Below are 26,855 nucleotides of genomic sequence, written 5' to 3'. Positions count from 1 at the left end.
AGAAGATACTGGCCTATCGTTAATAGTGACCCCACTTTACCGGGTTTACTCAATAAATCCTTGATGCCAGGTTTTCGCAGAGGCCGTAACATTAAAGATGCCGTGGTACACAACGACATCACGGGCTTTGTAGCTAATCAACAAACTCATTTTCTGTCTAGAAAACCGGGTAATCTGAAATGCATTAATTGCACCACTTGCCAATACCTAGCGACAGGAGCCTTTTTTTCACATCCACGATCGGGCAGGAGGTTTAAGATCAATTACTCCCTACATGCTCAAGCACCCATGTAGTGTACTACATTAAATGCCCATGTGGCTTACTATACGTGGGAAAGACAATTCGCTGTTTTAAGGAAAGGATGGCAGCCCACAGATCTAGTATTAGAAAAGCGATAGAAACCGCTGAGGCAAGCGCGAGTACCAGAGCTAAAATGAATCATCAACCCGTAGCCAGACACTTTCGGGATTTCCATCGTGGCTTAGCCACGTTGAGGTACAAAATGATAGATTGGGTTCCCCCCTGTACAAGAGGAGGGAACAGGGGTAATTTGTTACTACGTCTCGAATCAAAGTGGATTTACAAACTGCAAACTTTGCAGCCTTTTGGGCTTAATGAGCAACTTTCTTATAGCTGCTTCTTAGGTTCCTAGCTAGGGATTGGTGCCTGTTTTCATAATTATTATAGCCAGTGTTCTTGTGTGATCTATAGCTACGTTACTACAGCCCTTTGTCGGGTATTTCTAGTGACCTAGCTTTCTGTTGATTTATATCTTCTAGATGCTCAGTATAGCTGATTATGCTCTAATAGCTCTTGTAATTGTTATTGACATTTTTTATTTTTCTCCATTCCCGTCTCGCGCAGTGTTGTCATGGTGATGGGAAAAACACTTTGTGGATGGCCCCGGCCCCTCCTACCGGTTCGGTCAGCTGGTGACGCGGGCGTGAAGTCACTTCCGGTGACGTCAGCGGGACAGCGAAGGGATGCGGCCGTGGGCGTTCTGAGCACCTGGGTGAGGTATTTAAGGTATGTGTTGTACATTGATGTATTTTATGTCCTGACGGAGATTAAAGGTCTCCGAAACGTAGACCACATTTAAACTATCTGTGAGTTCCTGAGTGCAGTTTATTTACCTTGCTCTCTCTCTCTCTCTCTCTCTCTCTCTCTCTCTCTATATATATATATATATATATATACATACATACACACACACACATACACACTGTATGTGTGATATATTGTATATATATATATATCCTTTTAATAAATATATACATCAATGAGCTTTGGAACTCAGACAATGTGTGGGTGTATTGTTTTCTCTTATGGGATGTAGTGTTTTGTGACGTACAGCGCACATTTATAGCACATGGTAATAAGATGCGCCTGGCGTCCACAGTATATATTAGAGCTGGCATTTTAAATATTTATTAGAAAGTAATTTGACTTTAACAAAGGACATAGAGGGAGGAGCCAGCCCACACTCGCAAACTCTTAAAGTGGACCAGTCTATATCCCCATGGTACTAATGTGGACCCCAGCATCCTCTAGGACGTAAGAGAAATATTTTATAAAGCATAATATCGAAATACCATTCATTGTGTTTGTGATTCCAACACTGGGCAGAATTAGTCAGAGAATGGTGATACATAGACTAGGGAGGATCCTCAAGGTTTGGCCTATATAACATAGGCCACTTTCCCTAACATAAGTATAAAACATTCAGTTTGACCGCACATGGCATATAACCATTTTGTATATTGAGAGAAACTTGGCAAAATGTAATTGAACAAACCTTCATTGCCAAAACTGATCACAAGCAATTATAAATATTCCACTTTATTAACTATATAATATAAAACTTACACATACATATATACATCACATACAAGGAAAAATATCAAACATACTGTCAAACAGATTCTGAATTAAATTGGTTAAGTTGATTAAAAAGATGCTATGTAAATAGACTAAAGTTTTCCTGTTTAAGTGACAGGTTAAATGTAAAATACAGTGACGAATTCAACACCATTGTGTGTAAAATGCAGCATGACAGTCACATCAGCTTTAAGCAGCAGCAAAGTCTCAGGTGATGGGGATTGCTATCTCAGGAAACAATTTACTCTTCTTGATTGCCACTGGTCGGGTAAAAGTGTTCAAGATGTTTTACACTCATTTGCATCTTCTTTTTTTTCAGCTCTATCCCACCAGTTAATTTCATCGGTTTCAGAAGCAGCTTTCGCGTACATGTCTACATCTGCAAGAGGGAAAGGCAATTTGTATAAATATAAATGACAGACTACAAGCATCAAAATTCCTCACACAAAAAAAACAGCGGACCTAGGGTAAGATGTATTAAGCCTTGAGAAGTGATAAAAGGATTTTAAATACCTACCGGTAAATCCTTTCCTTGTAGTCCATAAGGGATATTGGGGAAAGATTAGTATGATGGGGTATAGACGAGTCCAAAGGAGCCAGTGCACTTGTAATGTCTTCAACTGGGTGTGCTGGCTCCTCCCCTCTATGTCCCCTCCCACAGGCAGTTCTAGGTAAAACAGTGCCTGAAGGAGAAAGGACATACTTGAGAAGGAACATAAGTGTGGTGAGATTTACACACCAGCACACCACAACATAATCGGGGCCAGCAACAGCTGGCAACAGAAAACAGCAACAGCTGAACAGGTAACACATAACAGAGAACCAGCAGAAAGTAACCGCACAGTGTCGGGTGCCCAATATCCCTTATGGACTACGAGAAAAGGATTTACCGGTAGGTATTTAAAAGCATACTTTCTCTAGCATCCATATGGGATATTGGGGACAGATTAGTAAAATGGGGACGTCCCAAAGCTTCCATAAAGAGCGAGAACGTGCGGAGACTGCTGCAGCACCGCCTGCCCAAACTGGGTATCCTCTTTGGTCATCAAATATGTAGAATTTCACAAAAATAAAATAAAATAAATAAAATAATAGTGTTCTTCCCCGACCAGGTAGCCGCTCGGCATAGTTGCAAGGCCAAGTCTCCACGGGCAGCTGCCCAGGAAGAGCCCACTGACCCTGTAGAGTGGGCCTTTAGAGACTTAGGAACAGGTAAGGCTGCCGACACATAGGCCTGTTGGATAGTAAGCCTAATCCAATGAGCAATGGTCTGCTTTGAAGTAGAACAACCCTTTATCTGCGCATCATAAAGCACGAATAAGGAATCAGTCTTCCTGACCCGAGCAGTGCGCCTGACATAGATCTTCAAAGCACGCACAACATCCAAAGACTCCGGAGGCACAAAAGGAGGTTGTATATGGAGTACCCCTTGTAAGAAGGTCTGAACTTCTGGTAACACAGCCAATTTCTTCTGAAAGAAAATTGGGCAAGCTAAAATCTGGACCATATCAGAACCCAGACGTAAGCCCTTATGCACACCAGCCTGCAGGAAACATCCCAAGTGAAACTCTGCAGGCAAATACGTGCGTTCCTCGCACCAAGAGACATATCTCCTCCAGATATGATGATAGTGTTTTGACGTCACAGGTTTTCTGGCTTGCACCATAGTGCCAACAACTTTTTTGGAAAGCCCATTGTGAGCTAGGATGTTTCGCTCAACTTCCATGCCGTCAAACGAAGCCGCCGTAAGTCCGGGTAGACAAACAGCCCTTGCTGAAGATAATCCTTTCTTAGCGGCAGAGGCCAAGAGTCTTCTATTGATCTGTCCAGAAGAGCTGCGTACCACGCCCTTCGGGGCCAATCTGGCGCAATCAAGATTGCTTGTACTCTGTCTGATCCACTGGAGCACCCTTGGGATCAACAGAATCGGAGGGAAGAGGTAGACCAGCTGGGAAGGCCAAGGCGACGTCAGCGCATCCACTGCACTCACCTGAGGGTCTCTGGTTCGTGAGCAGTAGCAGCGCAGTTTCTTGTTGAGGCGAGACGCCATCATGTCGATCTGTAGGTATCTCCACCTGTCTACAATCTGTTGAAACACCTGAGGATGTAAACCCCACTCCAATGGGAGGAGGTTCGTGGTGACTCAGGAAGTCCGCTTCCCAGTTGTCCACTCCTGGAATGAAAATTGCGGACAGCGCTCTTGCATTTCTTTCCACGCAGAGAAGTATTTTTGACACTTCTCGCATGCAGACCCTGTTTTTTACCTTTCCCTGTCGATTGATGTATGCCACTACTGTGGTGTTGTCCAACTGAACCTGGATCGCCTGATCCCTGAGTAGAGGGGAGGCCTGAATCAGAGAGTTGTAGATAGCCCAAAGTTCCAGAATGTTGATTGGAAGTAGGGCCTCTTGGGCAGACCACCTGCCCTGAAACTGCACCCCCTGAGTGACTGCTCCCCATCCTCTCATGCGCACATCCGTCGTGAGGAGGATCCAATCCTGAAACCCGAAACATCAACCTTCCAGCAGATTGGAAGACTAACCACCACAGGAGTGAAATCCTGGCCTGGGGTGACAGCTGAATCATCCGGTGCATCTGAAGATGTGAACCGGACCACTTATTCATGATGTCCAATTGGAAAGGTCTCGCATGGAACCTTCCGGCCTGTATCGCCTCATATGAGGCTACCATTTTTCCCAACAATTTTATGCAAAGATGAATGGAAACTCAAGCAGGTCTGAGAACCATGCAAACCATCTCTTGAAGTGTTCTCACCTTGTCCTCTAGGTGGAACACTCTCTCTCTGAGCTACAGTATCCAATATAATACCCAGAAACAGGAGCCTTTGAGACGGTTCCAGCTCAGACTTCTGTAGATTGAGGATCCACCTGTGGCGAGACAGGAGTTGGATAGTGCGATCTATATGGAGCAGTGGAAGCTCCCTGGAACTTGCTTTTATCAGGCAATCGTCCAGGTGAGGGACAATTTCCGCCATCACCTTCGTGAGCACCCTCAGAGATGTAGACAGGCTGAAGAGCAACGACTGAAACTGGTAGTGATCGTTCAGTAGGGCAAACCACAGATCGGCCTGATGAGGATGCCAAATTGGGATATGTAGGTAGGCGTCCTTGATATCCAGGGATGAGGAATTCCCGCTCTCAAAGATTCCATCTTGAATTTGAAAACATTCAGGTAAGGACTCAAGGATTTCAGATTCAAAATGGGTCTCACAGACACGTCTGGTTTTGGCACTATGAACAGACTGGAGTAGTAACCTTGTCCTTGCTGTAGAAGGGGTACTGGAACAATGACCTAGGACTGGACCAATTTGTCAATGGCCAGTAGTAGCGTAACACGCAACTACTTCCACAGCTGGCAAACCTGATTTGAAAAATCATTGGGGAAGAGCACAGTCGAACTCCAGCATGGAACCCTGAGAGATAAGGTCCCTTACCCAGGCATCTTGGCAGGAACCGTCCCACACGTGGCTGTAGTGACGTAACTGAGCTCCCACCTCGAGATCCCCTCGGGGTGGGTGGGCACAGTCATGCCGAGGTCTTTGTGGAAGCTGAACTGGTGCTCTGTTCCTGAGAGCCAGCAACAGCTGATTTCTTAGGCTTACCTCTAGAGCCTCTAGCTACATTGGAGGCACCCCAGGCCCTAGAACGAAATTTGGAGGACCGAGTAGACTGCCCGGGTGGTACACCTAGCAGGCGGAGCGCGTGAAGGGAGAAACGTGGATATCCCAGCAGTAACTTTGGAGATCCATGCGTCCAATTCAGCGCCGAAGAGCCATTCACCTGTGAAGGGAAGAGATTCCACACTACATTTGGAGTCAGCGTCTGCCATCCACTGATGCAACCATAAGGCTCTGCGTGCAGACACAGCCATAGCAGTGGTTCTAGCATTTATATTGCCACTCTCTTTAAGGGAGTCACAGAGGACTCTTTCCGTATCCTGAATGTGTTTTAGGAAAGTTACAGTAGTAACCAAGGTCATACCACCTGAAAGACCCTCCTGAATCTGAGTAGCCCAGGTATGAATGGCATGTGTCATCCAGCAACCATCAATGACCGGTCTGTGAGCTACAGTACACCTGCAGCAGTGTAGATGGATTTCAGAGTGGTCTCAATTTTCTTATCCCCCGGGTCCTTTACCGTAAAAGAGCCCAGAGCAGGGACCACTGCCTTTTTAGAAAGGCGAGAGACTGAGAAGTCTAATGCTGGAGGTTCTTCCCAGAATTTCCTGCCTTCAGGGGCAAATGGGAAGGTATTTAAAAACCTTTTGGACACCTGATATTTTTTATCTGGATTTTTCCAGGCTAATTTAAATAGATCATCCAATTCCTCGGAATCAGGAAAAGTGACTATCAGTTTGTTTTGAGGGAGGAAAACTGACTAGTAGCATCCTCAGGGGGAGCTTTAACACATCCCGTATGGCCAATATGAGGGGTTTGATCCCCACTAATGGGATCCCCATCAACCCCATTCACCTGTACATCTTCATCAGAATCTGATAAAATTGCAGGTAAAGCCCGTTTTTGTGCACCTGTAGAAGACAGCGGGGGATGGGAAGCATCAGCCTTGGCAGTTAGGCTAGCTACTGCTTGTTTCAGTTCTTGTGTTTTGTTGGCATTGGGAGTGAGCTGAGATGACATATCTGACATCATAGTTTTTATAGCTCCCAGCCAGGAAGGCTCTGGACTCTCCCCCATGTTATCAGCATTTTGTGATGATTGACTACACTGCTCACAGGATATGGAGCCATACGAAATAGGGGGGAATCTGGCATTACATACAATGCATGACTTCCATTTCACCATAATGGAATACAGAAACAATACACATACAATACAGACTGAATACAATACAAGCCTGCCCTATTGAGAGGAGACACAGAAGAGAGGACACACAAACACACACACACATATATATATATGTTTTATATACGTTTTGTATATATTTGCATATTATACTAAGAATTTTAACAGAACACCTCTTATTAAGAGGCACCTGGTTTGTTTGATATTTGGTGGTTAGCGCTGTTTGCACACACACACACACATATATATATATATATATATATATATGTATATAAATAAATGGTGCAAACAGCGCTAACCACCAAATATCAAACAACCAGGCCAGGTGCCTCTTAAGAGGTGTTCTGTTAAAATTCTTAGTATAATATGCAAATATATACAAAACGTATATAAAACACTCCCAATTATACAGGTGTCGCAACGAGATTTCAAAATAGTCCAATTCCCAAAGAGACCAATTTTTAATGTGTTCTAGTGGTAAATCAGTAGCGCCTTCAGTGTTAACCAGGTAATTCATTCATGATATCCTCGGATAACATTCAAATGTGTGTACCGGACATAGGTAGATCAATCATCTTATACAGAGTGTCTTTGCATCAGGGAAACTCGTACTCCTTTTCCTTAGACCCGTCCGAATATTGGTGTGGAGTTTGTACGTGTAAATATGCAAGACAGTGTTTCAGTAAATTTGCTCTTTAAAGTGATTTAGTGCCGATTCGTGCAATATTGCAATAAAGTGGCTATGTGCAGTAAAAAATGCTAGAGTGCTAATTATTAAATGGAAACGTTAGTTAAGCTAATAAGACTGTGCTGACCCGATTTAGGTAATGTGCTTATTTACCATTTACTGGGGGTGCAACAACATTCTTTAGTGAATAAGATTTAAAATAAGAATTTACTTACCGATAATTCTATTTCTCGTAGTCCGTAGTGGATGCTGGGAACTCCGTAAGGACCATGGGGAATAGCGGCTCCGCAGGAGACTGGGCACAAAAGTAAAAGCTTTCTGACTAGCTGGTGTGCACTGGCTCCTCCCCCTATGACCCTCCTCCAAGCCTCAGTTAGGATACTGTGCCCGGACGAGCGTACATAATAAGGAAGGATGTTGAATCCCGGGTAAGACTCATACCAGCCACACCAATCACACCGTACAACTTGTGATCTGAACCCAGTTAACAGTATGATAAACGTAGGAGCCTCTGAAAAGATGGCTCACAACAATAAACAACCCGATTTTTGTAACAATAACTATATACAAGTATTGCAGACAATCCGCACTTGGGATGGGCGCCCAGCATCCACTACGGACTACGAGAAATAGAATTATCGGTAAGTAAATTCTTATTTTCTCTGACGTCCTAGTGGATGCTGGGAACTCCGTAAAGACCATGGGGATTATACCAAAGCTCCCAAACGGGCGGGAGAGTGCGGATGACTCTGCAGCACCGAAAGAGAGAACTCCAGGTCCTCCTCAGCCAGGGTATCAAATTTGTAGAATTTAGCAAACGTGTTTGCCCCTGACCAAGTAGCTGCTCGGCAAAGTTGTAAAGCCGAGACCCCTCGGGCAGCCGCCCAAGATGAGCCCACTTTCCTTGTGGAATGGGCTTTTACAGATTTTGGCTGTGGCAGGCCTGCCACAGAATGTGCAAGCTGAATTGTACTACAAATCCAACGAGCAATCGTCTGCTTAGAAGCAGGAGCACCCAGCTTGTTGGGTGCATACAGGATAAACAGCGAGTCAGATTTTCTGACTCCAGCCGTCCTGGAAACATATATTTTCAGGGCCCTGACTACGTCCAGCAACTTGGAGTCCTCCAAGTCCCTAGTAGCCGCAGGCACCACAATAGGCTGGTTCATGTGAAACGCTGAAACCACCTTAGGGAGAAATTGAGGGCGAGTCCTCAGTTCTGCCCTGTCTGAATGAAAAATTAGGTAAGGGCTTTTATATAACAAAGCCGCCAATTCTGAGACACGCCTGGCTGAAGCCAGGGCTAACAGCATGACCACTTTCCATGTGAGATATTTCAATTCCACAGTGGTGAGTGGTTCAAACCAATGTGATTTTAGGAGACTCAACACTACATTGAGATCCCAAGGTGCCACTGGAGGCACAAAAGGAGGCTGTATATGCAGTACCCCTTTGACAAACGTCTGAACTTCAGGCACTGAAGCCAGTTCTTTTTGGAAGAAGATCGACAGGGCCGAAATTTGAACCTTAATGGACCCTAATTTTAGTCCCATAGATAGTCCTGTTTGCAGGAAATGCAGGAAACGACCCAGTTAAAATTCCTCTGTAGGGGCCTTCTTGGCCTCACACCACGCAACATATTTTCGCCAAATGCGGTGATAATGTTTTGCGGTTACATCCTTCCTGGCCTTGACCAGGGTAGGGATGACTTCATCTGGAATGCCTTTTTCCTTCAGGATCCGGCGTTCAACCTCCATGCCGTCAAACGCAGCCGCGGTAAGTCTTGGAACAGACATGGTCCCTGCTGGAGCAGGTCCTTCCTTAGAGGTAGAGGCCACGGGTCCTCTGTGAGCATCTCTTGAAGTTCCGGGTACCAAGTCCTTCTTGGCCAATCCGGAGCCACGAGTATAGTTCTTACTCCTCTCCGTCTTATAATTCTCAATACCTTGGGTATGAGAGGCAGAGGAGGGAACACATACACTGACTGGTACACCCACGGTGTTACCAGAGCGTCCACAGCTATTGCCTGAGGGTCCCTTGACCTGGCGCAATACCTGTCTAGTTTTTTGTTGAGGCGGGACGCCATCATGTCCACCTTTGGTTTTTCCCAACGGTTTACAATCATGTGGAAGACTTCTGGATGAAGTCCCCACTCTCCCGGGTGGAGGTCGTGTCTGCTGAGGAAGTCTGCTTCCCAGTTGTCCACTCCCGGAATGAACACTGCTGACAGTGCTATCACATGATTTTCCGCCCAGCTTAGAATCCTTGCAGCTTCTGCCATTGCCCTCCTGCTTCTTGTGCCGCCCTGTCTGTTTACGTGGGCGACTGCCGTGATGTTGTCCGATTGGATCAATACCGACTGACCCTGAAGCAGAGGCCTTGCTTGGCTTAGGGCATTGTAAATTGCCCTTAGTTCCAGGATATTTATGTGAAGAGACGTTTCCATGCTTGACCACAAGCCCTGGAAATTTCTTCCCTGTGTGACTGCTCCCCAGCCTCTCAGGCTGGCATCCGTGGTCACCAGAATCCAGTCCTGAATGCCGAATCTTCGGCCCTCTAGAAGATGAGCACTCTGCAACCACCACAGGAGAGACACCCTTGTCCTTGGAGATAGGGTTATCCGCTGATGCATCTGAAGATGCGATCCGGACCATTTGTCCAGCAGATCCCACTGAAAAGTTCTTGCATGGAATCTTCCGAATGGAATCGCTTCGTAAGAAGCCACCATCTTTCCCAGGACCCTTGTGCATTGATGCACTGACACTTGTCCTGGTTTCAGGAGGTTCCTGACTAGCTCGGATAACTCCCTGGCCTTCTCCTCCGGGAGAAACACCTTTTTCTGGACTGTGTCCAGAATCATCCCTAGGAACAGTAGACTTGTTGTTGGAATCAGCTGCGATTTTGGAATATTTAGAATCCACCCGTGCTGACGTAGCACCACCTGAGATAGTGCTACTCCGACCTCTAACTGTTCCCTGGATCTTGCCCTTATCAGGAGATCGTCCAAGTAAGGGATAATTAAGACGCCTTTTCTTCGAAGAAGAATCATCATTTCGGCCATTACCTTGGTAAAGACCCGTGGTGCCGTGGACAATCCAAACGGCAGCGTCTGAAACTGATAATGACAGTTCTGTACCACAAACCTGAGGTACCCTTGGTGAGAAGGGTAGATTGGGACATGGGAGATAAGCATCTTTGATGTCCAGAGACACCATATAGTCCCCTTCTTCCAGGTTCGCTATCACTGCTCTGAGTGATTCCATCTTGAATTTGAACCTTTTTATGTAAGTGTTCAATGATTTCAGATTTAAAATCGGTCTCAACGAGCCGTCCGGCTTCGGTACCACAAACAGCGTGGAATAATACCCCTTTCCCTGTTGTAGGAGGGGTACCTTGATTATCACCTGCTGGGAATACAGCTTGTGAATAGCTTCCAATACTGCCTCCCTGTCGGAGGGAGACGTTGGTAGAGCAGACTTCAGGAACCGGCGAGGGGGAGACGTCTCAAATTCCAATTTGTACCCCTGTGATACTACCTGCAGGACCCAGGGGTCCACTTGCGAGTGAGCCCACTGCGCGTTAACATTTTTGAGACGGGCCCCCACCGTGCCCGAGTCCGCTTGTAAAGCTCCAGCGTCATGCTGAAGACTTGGCAGAAGCGGAGGAGGGCTTCTGATCCTGGGAAGAGGCTGCCTGCTGCAGTCTTTTTCCCCTTCCTCTGCCCCGGGGCAGAAATGAGAGGCCTTTTGCCCGCTTGCCCTTATGGGGACGAAAGGACTGAGTTTGAAAAGACGGTGTCTTTTTCTGCTGAGAGGTGACCTGGGGTAAAAAGGTGGATTTCCCAGCCGTGGCCACCAGGTCTGACAGACCGACCCCAAATAACTCCTCCCCTTTATACGGCAAAACTTCCATATGCCGTTTGGAATCCGCATCACCTGACCACTGTCGTGTCCATAAACTTCTTCTGGCAGAAATGGACAACGCACTTACTCTTGATGCCAGGGTGCAAATATCCCTCTGTGCATCTCGCATATATAGTAATGCATCCTTTAAATGCTCTATAGTCAATAATATACTGTCCCTATCCAGGGTATCAATATTTTCAGTCAGGGAATCCGACCAAGCCACTCCAGCGCTGCACATCCAGGCTGAGGCGATTGCTGGTCGTAGTATAACACCAGTATGTGTGTATATACCTTTTAGGATATTTTCCAGCTTTCTATCAGCTGGTTCCTTGAGGGCGGCCGTATCAGGAGACGGTAACGCCACTTGTTTTGATAAGCGTGTGAGCGCCTTATCTACCCTAGGGGGTGTTTCCCAACGCGCCCTAACCTCTGGCGGGAAAGGGTATAATGCCAATAATTTATTAGAAATCAGCAGTTTTTTATCGGGGGAAACCCACGCTTTGTCACACACCTCATTTAATTCATCTGATTCAGGAAAAACTATGGGTAGTTTTTTCACACCCCACATAATACCCCTTTTTGTGGTACTTGTAGTATCAGAAATGTTCAAAGCCTCCTTCATTGCCGTGATCATGTAACGTGTGGCCCTACTGGACATTACGTTTGTCTCGTCACCGTCGACACTGGAGTCAGTATCCGTGTCTGGGTCTGTGTCGACCATCTGAGGTAACGGGCGCTTTAGAGCCCCTGACGGTGTTTGAGACGCCTGGACAGGCACTAACTGATGTGCCGGCTGTCTCATGTCGTCAACAGTTTTTTGCAAAGTGCTGACACTGTCACGTAATTCCTTCCATACTACCATCCAGTCAGGTGTCGACTCCCTAGGGGGTGACATCACTATTACAGGCAATTGCTCCGCCTCCACATCATTTTCCTCCTCATACATGTCGACACAATCGTACCGACACACAGCACACACACAGGGAATGCTCTGATAGAGGACAGGACCCCACGAGCCCTTTGGGGAGACAGAGGGAGAGTTTGCCAGCACACACCAGAGCGCTATATATATGCAGGGATAACCTTATATAAGCGTTTCTCCCTTCTATAGCTGCTGTATATGTATTTTCTGCCAATTAGTGCCCCCCCTCTCTTGTTTTACCCTGATTCTGTAGCAGGACTGCAGGGGAGAGTCAGGGAGCCGTCCTTCCAGCGGAGCTGTGAGGGAAAATGGCGCTTGTGTGCTGAGGAGATAGGCTCCGCCCCCTTTTCGGCGGCCTTTTCTCCCGCTTTTTTTAGGAAAACTGGCAGGGGTTAAATGCATCCATATAGCCCAGGAGCTACATGTGATGCATTTCTTTAGCCATATAAGGTTTAAAACATGTTTTATTGCGTCTCAGGGCGCTCCCCCCCAGCGCCCTGCACCCTCAGTGACCGGAGTTTTTAGTGTGCTGAGAGCAATGGCGCACAGCTGCAGTGCTGTGCGCTACCTTATTGAAGACAGGAACGTCTTCTGCCGCCGATTTTTCCGGACCTCTTCGCTCTTCTGGCTCTGTAAGGGGGCCGGCGGCGCGGCTCCGGGACCCATCCAGGCTGAACCTGTGATCGTCCCTCTGGAGCTAATGTCCAGTAGCCAAGAAGCCCAATCCACTCTGCATTCAGGCGAGTTCGCTTCTTCTCCCCTTAGTCCCACGATGCAGTGAGCCTGTTGCCAGCAGGTCTCACTGAAAATAAAAAAACCTATTTAAAACTTTTACTCTAAGCAGCTCTGGAGAGCTACCTAGCATGCACCCTTCTCGGCCGGGCACAAAAATCTAACTGAGGCTTGGAGGAGGGTCATAGGGGGAGGAGCCAGTGCACACCAGCTAGTCAGAAAGCTTTTACTTTTGTGCCCAGTCTCCTGCGGAGCCGCTATTCCCCATGGTCCTTACGGAGTTCCCAGCATCCACTAGGACGTCAGAGAAATAATATTTATAATCAGCACTCACATTTATATTGCACTCTGTTAGATAGTGCCCTTGTTCAATCAGCAGTATTGGAACCGCGCACCTACTGGCACTCCGCTCTTTCTGTGAGAAGCAACAGATAAGCATTATGTTTTTTTAAAAATTGTACGAGTCCACCTGCTTGTCTTTTCTCGTCATTTATGTATTCTCTTATATTAAAATCTTCTTAATGGTACTACACTACTAAACTGCACTAATAGCGGCTCTCCCCCTCTACCAGTGATCCTGTGACCGTTTAGAGGAGCTGTATGAGGCTGCTGCTGCTTATGCAGAGGAAGGCGCCAAAATGCCGCTGAGCCCGCTCTGATGTAGCTCCACCCCCCGCTATGGCTCCGGAGCTACCAAGAAGTTTTATACTGGCTATGTCTCCACAGGCTGTGTAGCCTCACATAAATGCTTGGTACAACACACCCTCTGCCAGTCTAACGCAGGGGCACCCGCGGGTCCCCCCCAGAAGGGACCTGTAGGCCTCACCTATGCTTCTGCCGCACAATGAACCGGGGTCCTCTGTTTGTACTCACCACGACGATTACCTTCAGACTCTGTCAGGGGTGTGCGGCATGCTGTGGCAGCTAAGGCACAGTGCCCCGCTGAACAAACCGCACCTCAGGACAGTGGTCCTGCAGCGGAGAAGCGGCTCAGCATCTCATGAGGCACGGTGACCGTACCCCCCTAACTCCCATGGCGCAGGTATGTTGTTGCCCAAACAGCATACCAAAATAAGCAAAAGTTTAAATAAAATAGAAGAAAAAACTCTGGAGCTTGGAGAGTGTGCATCCTCTCCTATGGGCACTTTTTTCTAAACTGCCTGTGAGAGGGGGCATAGAGGAGAGGAACCAGCACATCCAGTTGGAGATGTCTATACTCCATCGTACTAATCTGTCCCCAATATCCCTTATGGATGCTAGAGAAAAAGCAATGATAAGTGGAAGGTGATAACGAACCAGCCAATAATTTTAGTTTGAAAAATGACCATTAGGAGGTGATTGGCTGGTGCGTTACCACCTTTCACTTATCACTGCTTTATCACTTCTCCAGGCTTACTACATCTGACCCCTAGTGCTCCCCGGAGTACTGCAAGTTACTTTGGAAAATGCACAACCAACGACATCTCCAACAAAACAAAAAAAAGACCAACTAGTGCGTTTGGACACTAGCTCCGCATTGCATTTTTTTTTAATGGCAAGCACAACCTTTTACACTAGTTTACAAAAACAGAACGGTTTCTACAAAAGTGCTGTAATGCAGTACTCCATATGCTATGGGTCCCAGATGTCTGTGCACCAGTACTAGGACCCCAAATGAGGTAGCTCAAAATGAATTGCATCTCTGATAATCTGGGAAGCCTCCCAATTCTAATGGCGTCACATTGGGGTTTCACAGCTCAGTTAAATAGGCAAAATAATCTCAGTAAAGTTGGTAATGTCTCTATGGAATTCTGAGTTTTCCATTAAGGACAGGGACACACTAGCAATCATTCCTTGGAATATGTTGTCTGACAACATAGAATTTAGGTTGTGAACCTAGCTCTCCAAAGTCTTCATTAAACAAAAAAATAAAAAAAATAACAGGCTCTCGATACAAAGAGTTGAGCAGAATCAAGTAGATCTTTGCTTTACAAAGCATGATGGACTTTGCTTGTTCCGTACGTGACAACTGTGTCTGGTATAATGGAGACTTTTCAACCTAAAAAATAAGAATTTACTTACCGATAATTCTATTTCTCATAGTCCGTAGTGGATGCTGGGACTCCGTCAGGACCATGGGGAATAGCGGGCTCCGCAGGAGACAGGGCACATCTAAATAAAGCTTTTAGGATCACATGGTGCGTACTGGCCCCTCCCCCTATGACCCTCCTCCAAGCCTCAGTTAGGTACTGTGCCCGGACGAGCGTACACAATAAGGAAGGATCTTGAATCCCGGGTAAGACTCATACCAGCCACACCAATCACACCGTACAACTTGTGATCTGAATCCAGTTAACAGTATGATAACAAAAAACGAAGTAGCCTCTGAAAAGATGGCTCACAACAATAGTAATAACCCGATCTTTGTAACAATAACTATGTACAAGTATTGCAGACAATCCGCACTTGGGATGGGCGCCCAGCATCCACTACGGACTATGAGAAATGGAATTATCGGTAAGTAAATTCTTATTTTCTCTAACGTCCTAGTGGATGCTGGGACTACGTCAGGACCATGGGGATTATACCAAAGCTCCCAAACGGGCGGGAGTGTGCGGATGACTCTGCAGCACCGAATGAGAGAACTCCAGGTCCTCCTTAGCCAGAGTATCAAATTTGTAAAATTTTACAAACGTGTTCTCCCCTGACCACGTAGCTGCTCGGCAAAGTTGTAATGCCGAGACCCCTCGGGCAGCCGCCCAAGATGAGCCCACTTTCCTTGTGGAGTGGGCCTTTACAGATTTAGGCTGTGGCAGGCCTGCCACAGAATGTGCAAGTTGGATTGTGCTACAGATCCAACGTGCAATCGTCTGTTTAGACGCAGGAGCACCCATCTTGTTGGGTGCATACAATATAAACAACGAGTCAGATTTTCTGACTCCAGCTGTCCTTGAAATATATATTTTTAATGCTCTGACAACGTCCAGTAACTTGGAGTCCTCCAAGTCGCTAGTAGCCGCAGGCACCACAATAGGCTGGTTCAAGTGAAAAGCCGAAACCACCTTAGGGAGAAAATGAGGACGTGTCCGCAGTTCTGCCCTGTCCGAATGGAAAATCAGATATGGGCTTTTGTATGATAAAGCCGCCAACTCTGAAACTCTCCTGGCTGAAGCCAGGGCCAATAGCATGGTTACCTTCCATGTAAAGTATTTTAAATCTACCGATTTTAGAGGCTCAAACCAATGAGATTTGAGAAAATTCAAAACTACGTTCAAATCCCACGGTGCCACTGGAGGCACTATTGGGGGTTGTATATGTAGTACACCTTTGACAAAAGTTTGTACTTCAGGCACTGATGCCAATTCCTTCTGGAAGAAGATTGATAAGGCCAAAATTTGAACTTTAATGGACCCCAATTTTAGGCCCATAGACAATCCTGCTTGCAGGAAACGTAAGAATCGACCCAATTGAAATTCTTCCGTTGGAGCCTTCTTGGCCTCACACCACGCAACATATTTTCGCCAAATGCGGTGATAATGTTGTACAGTCACTTCCTTTCTAGCCTTAATCAAGGTAGGAATAACTTCCTCTGGAATGCCCTTTTCTTTTAGAATCCGGCGTTCAACCGCCATGCCGTCAAACGCAGACGCGGTAAGTCTTGGAACATACAAGGTCCCTGCTGAAGCAGATCCCTTCTTAGAGGTAGAGGCCATGGATCCTCCGTGAGCATCTCTTGAAGTTCCGGATACCAAGTTCTTCTTGGCCAGTCCGGAGCCACCAGTATTGTTCTTACTCCTCTTTTCCGTATAATTCTCAGTACCTTTGGTATGAGAGGCAGAGGAGGGAACACATACACTGACTGGTACACCCACGGTGTTACCAGAGCGTCCACAGCTATTGCCTGAGGGTCTCTTGACCTGGCGCAATATCTGTCCAATTTTTTGTTGAGGCGAAACGCCATCATGTCCACCTTTGGTCTTTCCCAACGGTTCACAATCATGTGGAAGACTTCTGGATGAAGTCCCCACTCTCCCGGGTGAAGGTCGTGTCTGCTGAGGAAGTCTGCTTCCCAGTTGTCCACTCCCGGGATGAACACTGCTGACAGTGCTATGACATGATTCTCCGCCCAGCGCAGAATCCTTGCAGCTTCTGTCATTGCTCTTCTGCTTCTCGTGCCGCCTTGTCGGTTTACGTGGGCGACTGCCGTGATGTTGTCCGACTGGATCAACACCGGCTGACCCTGAAGCAGCGATTTTGCCAGGCTTAGAGCATTGTAGATCGCTCTTAGCTCCAGTATATTTATGTGAAGGGACGTCTCCAGGTTTGACCACACGCCCTGGAAGTTTCTTCCCTGTGTGACTGCTCCCCAGCCTCGTAGGCTGGCATCCGTAGTCACCAGGACCCAGTCCTGTATGCCGAATCTGCGGCCCTCTAACAGATGGGCACTCTGCAACCACCACAGGAGAGACAACCTTGTTCTTGGTGACAGTGTTATCCGCTGATGCATGTGCAGATGCGAACCGGACCATTTGTCCAGCAGATCCCACTGAAATGTCCGTGCATGGAATCTGCCGAATGGAATCGCTTCGTAAGAAGCCACCATCTTTCCCAGGACTCTTGTGCATTGATGTACTGACACAGTTCCTGGTTTTAGGAGGTTCCTGACAAGTTCGGATAACTCCCTTGCTTTCTCCTCCGGGAGAAACACCTTTTTCTGAACCGTGTCCAGAATCATTCCCAGGAACAGCAGACGAGTCGTCGGGGTCAATTGAGATTTTGGAAGATTCAGAATCCACCCGTGTTGCTGAAGCACTACCTGGGTTAGTGCTACACCGACTTCCAGCTGTTCTCTGGACTTTGCCCTTATCAGGAGATCGTCCAAGTAAGGGATAATTAATACGCCTTTTCTTCGTAGAAGAACCATCATTTCGGTCATTACCTTGGTAAAGACCCGAGGGGCCGTGGACAAACCAAACGGCAGCGTTTGAAACTGATAATGACAGTCTTGTATCACGAACCTGAGATACCCTTGGTGTGAGGGGTAAATTGGGACATGCAGATAAGCATCTTTTATGTCCAGGGACACCATGAAGTCCCCTTCTTCCAGATTCGCTATCACTGCTCTGAGTGACTCCATCTTGAACTTGAATTTCTGTATGTACAGGTTCAAGGATTTCAGGTTTAGAATAGGTCTTACCGAACCGTCCGGCTTCGGTACCACAAATAGTGTGGAATAATACCCCTTTCCCTGTTGTAGGAGGGGTACCTTGACTATCACCTGCTGAGAATACAGCTTGTGAATGGCTTCCAAAACCGACGTCCTTTCTGAGGGAGACGTTGGTAAAGCAGACTTTAGGAACCGGCGAGGGGGAGACCTTTCGAACTCCAACATGTAACCCTGAGATATTATCTGCAGGATCCACGGGTCCACTTGTGAGCGAGCCCACTGATTGCTGAAAATCTTGAGTCGACCCCCCACCGCTCCTGAGTCCGCTTGTAAAGCCCCAGCGTCATGCTGATGGCTTTGTAGAACACGGGGCGGGCTTCTGGTCCTGGGCAGGGGCTGCTTGCTGCCCTCTCTTACCCTTTCCTCTGCCTCGCGGCAGATAAGACTGTCCTTTTGGTCGCTTGTTTTTATAGGAGCGAAAGGACTGCGGCTGAAAAGACGGTGTCTTTTTCTGTTGGGAGGGGGTCTGAGGTAAAAAAGTGGATTTGCCGGCAGTTGCCGTGGCCACCAGGTCCGAAAGACCGACCCCAAATAATTCCTCTCCTTTATATGGCAATACTTCCATATGCCTTTTGGAATCCGCATCACCTGACCACTGTCGCGTCCATAAACTTCTTCTGGCAGATATGGACATCGCGCTTACTCTTGATACTAGAGTACAAATATCCCTCTGAGCATCTCGCATATAAAGAAAAGCATCCTTTAATTGCTCTAGAGTCAATAAAATACTGTCCCTATCCAGGGTATCAATATTTTCAGTCAGAGAATCCAACCACTCTACCCCAGCACTGCACATCCAGGCTGAGGCTACTGCCGGTCGCAGTATAACACCAGTATGTGTGTATATACTCTTCAGTGTAGTTTCCAGCCTCCTATCTGCTGGATCCTTGAGGGCGGCCGTATCAGGAGACGGTAACGCCACTTGCTTTGATAAACGTGTGAGCGCCTTATCCACCCTAGGGGGTGTTTCCCAGCGCGCCCTAACCTCTGGTGGGAAAGGGTGTAATGCCAATAACTTCTTGGAAATTAGCAGTTTTCTATCTGGGTTAACCCACGCTTCGTCACACACGTCATTCAATTCCTCTGATTCTGGAAAAGCTACAGGTAGTTTTTTCACCCCCCACATAATACCCCTTTTTGAGGTACCAGCAGTATCAGAGATCTGCAAAGCCTCCTTCATTGCCGTGATCATATAACGTGTGGCCCTATTGGAAAATACGTTTGTTTCTTCACCGTCGACACTAGATTCATCTGTGTCGGTACCCGTGTCGACTGACTGAGGTAAGGGACGTTTTACAGCCCCTGACGGTGTCTGAGACGCCTGAGCCGGTACTAACTGGTTTTCCGGCCGTCTCATTTCGTCAACTGACTTTTGTAATGTGCTAACATTATCACGTAATTCCATAACTAAAGCCATCCATTCCGGTGTCGACTCCCTAGGGGGTGACATCACCATTACCGGCAATTGCTCTGCCTCCACACCAACATCGTCCTCATACATGTCGACACACACGTACCGACACACAGCAGCCACACAGGGAATGCTCTAATCGAAGACAGGACCCTCTTAGCCCTTTGGGGAGACAGAGGGAGAGTTTGCCAGCACACACCAAAAACGCTATAAATGTATATAAACAACCCTAGAAGGTGTTGTTTTTGATATAAGCGCTTTTAATATATCAATATCGCCAAATTATGCCCCCCTTCTCTTTGTTACCCTGTTTCTGTAGTGCAGTGCAGGGGAGAGTCCTGGGAGCCTTCCTGACCAGCGGAGCTGAGCAGGAAAATGGCGCTGAGTGCTGAGGAGAATAAGCTCCGCCCCTTTTTCGGCGGGCTTTTCTCCCGGGTTTTAAGAAAACTGGCCTGGGTTAAATACATACATATAGCCTTAATGGCTATATGTGATGTATTTATTTTGCCACTAAAGGTATTTAATATTGCTGCCCAGGGCGCCCCCAGCAGCGCCCTGCACCCTCCGTGACTGAATCAGTGAGACGTGTAGCAACAATGGCGCACAGCTGCAGTGCTGTGCGCTACCTTCATGAAGACTGAGGAGTCTTCTGCCGCCTGCTTTCCGGACCTCCGTCTTCAGCGTCTGTAAGGGGGATCGGCGGCGCGGCTCCGGGACGAACCCTAGGAGGACCTGTGTTCCGACTCCCTCTGGAGCTAAGTGTCCAGTAGCCTAAGACTCCAATCCATCCTGCACGCAGGTGAGTTGGAAATCTCTCCCCTAAGTCCCTCGATGCAGTGATCCTGTTGCCAGCAGGATTCACTGAGATTTAAACCTAAAAAAACTTTTTCTAAGCAGCTCTTTAGGAGAGCCACCTAGATTGCACCCTTCTCGGACGGGCACAAAAACCTAACTGAGGCTTGGAGGAGGGTCATAGGGGGAGGAGCCAGTACGCACCATGTGATCCTAAAAGCTTTATTTAGATGTGCCCTGTCTCCTGCGGAGCCCGCTATTCCCCATGGTCCTGACGGAGTCCCAGCATCCACTAGGACGTTAGAGAAACATAAGCGTCGTCAGGCACTTTTATATTACATCCATCTTATTAAAATCACTTCCTCATGTTAGGTTTCAACAAAAATGGATGTTAAAACTTGTACAAATGTCCCAACAATGAACTTGTTTACTATACAAAGACTATCCAGACTGTTTGTACAGATAGAGGGGCGTATTCAATTAAGTGACTTTTTCGGCAAGCCAAAAATATGGTAGTAATTCAACCATCAGTATTCAATTGCAATTGTTTTTGGCCATTTTAATTCATTTTCGCCCATGCAGTTTCACTTTTTTGTCGAACCGGCATGGGCGAAACGGACCCTAAAATGGGTGAAAACTGCCGCAAATACGACAAAGCACGCGTATTGGTGGCACATTCGCTGATCCACATGGTTTTAGTAAGTGCCGGATTTTTCGACCAATCGAAAAATTGCCACAAGCATTGAATAGTGTGAATCTAATTGAATACCCCCTAAAGTGGTACTGAATGCCCAGAGCTGTATTATGTTTGTTAACGTTCCATATTATGAAGTTTTGTATAGAATCTTGCCACATGCAGCCTAAAGCAATATTAGGATACACAACTCCCTGTAACTTGTCATATGCACTCAACTGCGTGATCCAATAAACGGGATAAAAAAAAAAAAAAGCTAAGTACATAAACAATTACCTGCTTCAAAACATGGATTATTAACAGATGCTGTTGTACTCTGACCTGTCAAAATATTAATATGGATATTTAAATTACTTTCTAGTTACAGATTTATATTTCAGAATACATAAGACGACCTGCACACTTAAAAATAAAGATGAAGGCAAAAAGTTAATTCTAATGGTTCTGAACCTGCAGAGATCTTTGTGACATCTCTGTATAGACAGGTCAAATTAGACTTTGTGGTTACATCTTACATCTAAGCATTCATCTGCCTGCAAGATTATACAGAGCGCTCTGTTTCTGTGACCCTATGAAGTGACAAGGTGAAGGCGTACAGCATATAGATCCAGAAAACATTTTCCAGCTACCACCCATCTTCCTCCACTTACACAGCTGTGTCTCAAAACTAAGCAAAGTTTTCATAAGGTTCTAGAACGTCTAGATACAGTATTTAGCATAAAAGCCACATTTTCTATTTCATTACCTTTTAACATGAAGTTACACAGTAAGAATGAGACCATTACGACAGATACAAACATTTTACAAATTACCTGGTAAAGTGCCAAGCATGGAATTATCAAAAAACTTGGTTGGATAGTAAGGCTTTGATTTTGATCTCATGTCAAAGAATTTATCTTTAGAGGAATGGACTTCCTGCAAATGCAAATTTTTCCGAGGAGATTCAGTTAAGGCGCTGAACAATGGTACATCTGTCTTGTTTGGAGACGCAGCAAGTCTTCTATATGGCCCAGTTTTTCCTGGAGACATGATCGGAACACTATGCCTCTCTGTCTTGTTTGGGGACACTGTCCGTGGTTCGTGCACCAGAGTCTTGCATGGAGACCGTACATTCTTTCTGTGCATCTCAGTCTTGCGTGGTGAAGTGATACGAGGAGGAGGAATGCCAGACCTGATAGGGGAAACTGTAGCCTGGCTATACTCCTCAGCATTGCTTTGTGATGGATGCACTGAAATAGGTGTTGACGGGTTAGTTTCAGTTTTCTCTTTTATTTTCTTAATCTCATCTTCATGAAAGGTTAGGTTTCTGTAGAGTGGAAAAGAAATTAAGCAACTGTATGCAGTTTTACCGGAAAATAAGAAAGCAGTTTCCATAATCAGTGACCAGAGCAGGGCTGACATTGCAACATTTCTGCCAGAGATTTTGACCTTCATGCAGAGAAGTATAGATATTCTTTTGCATATAGAAAGTTACATTTTTATTTTTACCTTCAAAAAGGTATACAGACATTTTCATTTCTGTATTAACATTAAAACCACTCCTCTCTGAAGAATACTCCAAACACTAAGGTAGCACCATACAGAAGTGCGCCCATTTGGATTTGGTGTTATTTTAAATATAAAATAAGACACAGGGTTTAAGATTTTAAAAAGTTATGTGAAGTTTCTTAAAAAAGCATGATCTTCAAATGTGACATTTGCTCAATTGTTTGAATATTTTCATAAAACTGGCCATACCTTGAAAGTTGATGGCATTTTTTCTTGTACTGTGAGATTTCTCTTTTTAATGCAGCATTTTCTGACTGCAGTATAAGCATTGCGGTGCTCTGCACAATGCCACTACCACCACCGCAGGTCGGAGGGAACTGTGATGAGCCGGTGCCTTCCTCGTCTCCACAAACTAGTGAAATAATGAAAAAGTAAGAAAAAGTAGAACATACTATGGGGTCAGTCCAATTAGCGCTGATTATCTTGCGGGTGCGAGTCCTCGCTGCAGCACTTTACAGCAGCCCGAATTCGCACAAAAGTGCCAGCCCATAGAGGTCTGAGCCATTTTGAGATAATTCAGGCAGAATCCAGGCTGCAAAATCGGGTGTCGTTGCCGGCGTTTAAACACCACGGCAACAGCACTTCACAGCTACTTAGATTTACGCCCTATATAAGATCACCACACATGGTTGGTACTTGTTCACGTACATGTAGAATCTGCATCTTTTTGTGCTCTCCTTAGTTGTTCTTTCAACTTCCGTAAGCTCTCTTCTTTGTCTTCTAGACAAGCCTTTAAGGATGCAATTCTAGGAGTAAAAAAAAAAAAAAAAAAAAAAGATAAAGAGATAAAAGGTGTTTAACAGTTGTGTTTGTTGCATTTATGTATGGATATTAAGTCACATTTCAGAATACTTTGTGTTGCAATTTAAGAGCAAACAAACCTTTTTTTTCATTTTTGTACGAATCCATTGGCACCATGGGTATACAGAGCCTCCATTAGTCACTTTAAATTGTTTCTGAATCTGCTAGGTTTACATTGGAGTTTTAGGATATTTCCCTGGCGCATGATTCCAAATTAGAACCACAAGTCCAATTGAAGAAGCAGCTGGGCTCAAACCCCAGGAGTCACTGTCAGAGCTTGGACATCTGCTTTTTTGGTAGTTCAGAACTATTTTCCCATGCTTTCTTGGCACCTTAGACAGTCCTTTAGAAGCAGCATGAAAGAACTGGAACAGAGCGTTGTGCCTTAGAAAAAGTTTTGGGCCAAATAAACCACCACTGGAAAGAGACTTCTGAACCAGACACTTCAGTCTTTAGCCACAGATTTCAGTGTGCAGAAACCACAGCCAAAATTTTAGCCCTGATAAGACCAGCATGCAGAGCCATGGCCTTCAAATTCTGATGTCGCTGACGTGTTTCACTGATCACCAATTCAATCGAGGATTTTTACTGCAAACCCAGCAGAGGTTGCTCAAAACATTTCATGCCCTTTACACAAACAGAAGCTGATCTACAGTAGTTATCAGGAAGAACCTTCTGCTATATCAATAGATTTTAAGATAGTGCAGATAAGAAACAGACCATACTTCAGAGCTGTGGCATTTGGAAGTGACATAATGGTGACCTTACATGCACTATAAAACGGCATAATTCACCCATTTATTCACTGTTAGGAAGAGGAAAAATAGTCAGCAAACTCTGGGCAGGTAATATGAAACTTTTGTTCATGCCTTACGGAGTAAAGAACATAACTGAAATAGTGTTTTGTCATACTGCTTACTCCTTCTTGCTATCCTCAATCTCCACTCCCTTCCCCCTCCCTCCCAAAAATAGGATTCTAATTACCTACTGGTAAATCCTTTTCTCATAGTCCATAAGGGATATTGGGGGAATCTAGTACGATGGGTATAGACGGGGTCTAAAGGGGCCGGTGAACTTTAAAAATTTCTTCAACTGGGTGTGCTGGCTCCTTCCCTCTATGCCCCCTCCCACAGGCAGTTATAGGTAAAATAGTGCCCGAAGGAGAAAGGACATACTTGAGAGAAGGAACATAACAATGAGTGGTGAGATTTACACACCAGCACACCACTAACCGAAAAAGACCAGCAACAGCTGAACAGGTAACCATAGAAAAGAGAACCTGCAGAAAAGTCAACGCACTGAGGCGGGCGCCCAATATCCCTTATGGGCTACGAGAAAAGGATTTACAGGTAGATAATTAAAATACTTTTTTTTTCTAGCATCCATAAGGGATACTGGAGGAATCTAGTATGATGGGGACGTCCCAAAGCTTCCAGAACATGTGGGAATGTGCGGAGAAGTCAGCAGAACCGCCTGCCCAAACTGGGAATCCTCTGGCTAGGGTATCAAACTTGTAGTACTTCACAAAGGTGTTCATCCCCGACCAGGTAGCAGCTCGGCATAGTTGCAAGGCCGCGACACCACGGGCAGTCGCCCAGGAACACCCCACAGATCTTGTAGGGTGGGCCTTTGGAGAATGTGGAACAGGTAAGGTTGCCAACACATAGGCCTGTTGGATAGTAAGTCTAAGCAAACAAGCAATGGACTGCTTTGAAGCAGGGCAACCATTTTTCTGCACATCATATAGCACGAACAAGGAATCCGAATTTCTGATCTGAGCCGTTCTCTTGACATAGATCTTCAAGGCTTGCACAGCATCCAATGCCTCCGGAGGAGCAGAACTGCCAGAACTTGGCGGAACCACAATAGGTTGATTCAAGTGGAACGCAGAGACGACCTTCGGCAGGAAATGCTGCCTAGCCCTGAGCTCCACTCTGTCCTTATAAAAGACCAAGTAGGGGCTTTTACAAGATAAGGCCCCCAATTCAGAGACGCCTAGCAGAAGCCAGGGACAAATACATCACCGTCTTCCACGTGAGGTACTTGTCTTCTACCATCATCAGAGGTTCATACCAGGAGGACTGTAGAAATTCCAACACTACATTTAAATCCCAGGGTGCCGATGGCGGCACAAAAGGAGGTTGAATGTGAAGCACTCCTTGCAAGAATTTCTGAACTTCTGGCAACACTGCCAATTTCTACGGGAAGAAAATGGGGAGAGCGGAAATCTGGACCTTAATGGAACCCAGACGCAAGTCCTTATCCACACCAGCCTGCAGGAAACGGAAAAAACGTCCAAAGTGGAACTCCGCAGGCGGATACGTGTGTTCCTTGCACCAAGAGACATATCTCCTCCAGATATGATGATAGCGTTTTGACATCGCACGTTTCCTGGCCTGAACCATGGTAGCAATAACCTTTTTGAAAAGGCCCTTGTGAGCTAGGACGTTTCGCTCAACCTCCATGCCGTCAAACAAAGCCGCCTTAAGTCCGAGTAGACGAACGCTCCCAGTTGTAGGTGGTCTCTTCTCAGTGGCAACGGCCAAGGGTCTGCATCTACTGCCCTCGCCTGAGGGTCCCTGGTTCGTGAGCAATACCAACGAAGCTTCTTGTTGAGTTGAGAAGCCATCACGTCTTTTTGTGGACAGCCCCACCGGTCGATGATCTGCTGAAACACCTAAGGGTGGAGTCCCCACTCCCCCGGGTGGAGATCGTGGCGACTCAGGAAGTACGCTTCCCAATTGTCTACTCCCGAAATGAAGATTACGGACATTGCCCTTGCAATTTTTTTCTGTCTAGGAGTATCCTTGACACCTCTCGCATGCAGGACCTGCTTTTTGTCCCACCTTGTTGATTGATGTCCGACTGCACTTGGATCGCGTGATCCCTGAGTAGTGGCCTGAATCAGAGCATTGTAGATCGCCCAAAGTTCCAGAATGTTGATCGGAAGGAGGGCTTCGTGGGCTGACCACCTGCCCTGGAACCGGGACCCCTGGATGACAGCTCCCCTTCCTCTGAGTCTCGCATCCGTCGTGAGGAGGATCCAATCCTGAATCCCAAAACTTCACCCTTCCAGTAGGTTGGAGGACTGCAGCCACCACAGGAGGGAAATCCTGGCCTGAGGTGACAGCTGTATTATCCAGTGCATCTGAAGATGTGATCCGGACCACTTGCTCAATAGAAATGTTCTGGCATGGAACCTTCCATACTGGGTTGCCTCGTATGAGGCTACCATCTTCCCCAACAATCTTATGCAAAGATGGATGGATATTCGAGTAGGCCGGAGAACCATGCGGACCATCTCCTGAAGTGTTCTCGCTTTGTCCTCTAGGAGGAACACTTTCTGGGCAACAGTATCCAGTAACATTCCCAGGAACTAGAGCCGCTGAGTCGGCTCCAGGTGGGACTTCTGTCAATTGAGGATCCACCCATGGTGTGACAGAAGTTGGATAGTG

The 26,855-nt window shown here is 46.3% G+C and overlaps 1 protein-coding gene across 5 annotated transcripts in view; it reads right to left on the bottom strand.

The window, feature by feature from the left end:
- Positions 1-1,842: 1,842 nt before the first annotated feature.
- The window catches only part of CENPE (centromere protein E), a 635,458-nt gene continuing 610,445 nt past the window's right edge, over positions 1,843-26,855 (bottom strand). For 4 of the 5 annotated variants that reach the window (XM_063918152.1, XM_063918167.1, XM_063918176.1 and 1 more), the window contains 5 exons: positions 23,248-23,345; positions 22,789-22,951; positions 21,864-22,357; positions 21,328-21,372; positions 1,843-2,258 (listed from right to left, as the gene is read on the bottom strand). In XM_063918152.1, the coding sequence (XP_063774222.1) occupies positions 2,158-2,258; positions 21,328-21,372; positions 21,864-22,357; positions 22,789-22,951; positions 23,248-23,345 (901 nt within the window). In that variant the 3' untranslated portion in view covers positions 1,843-2,157. The remainder of the gene's footprint in view (positions 2,259-21,327; positions 21,373-21,863; positions 22,358-22,788; positions 22,952-23,247; positions 23,346-26,855) is intronic. The other variant, XM_063918161.1, reaches the window with a different exon arrangement.

Source organism: Pseudophryne corroboree, chromosome 1 (assembly GCF_028390025.1).
Source record: "Pseudophryne corroboree isolate aPseCor3 chromosome 1, aPseCor3.hap2, whole genome shotgun sequence".
NCBI classification, from domain to species: Eukaryota; Metazoa; Chordata; class Amphibia; order Anura; family Myobatrachidae; genus Pseudophryne; species Pseudophryne corroboree.
This window is presented reverse-complemented; position numbering and strand designations above follow the sequence as displayed.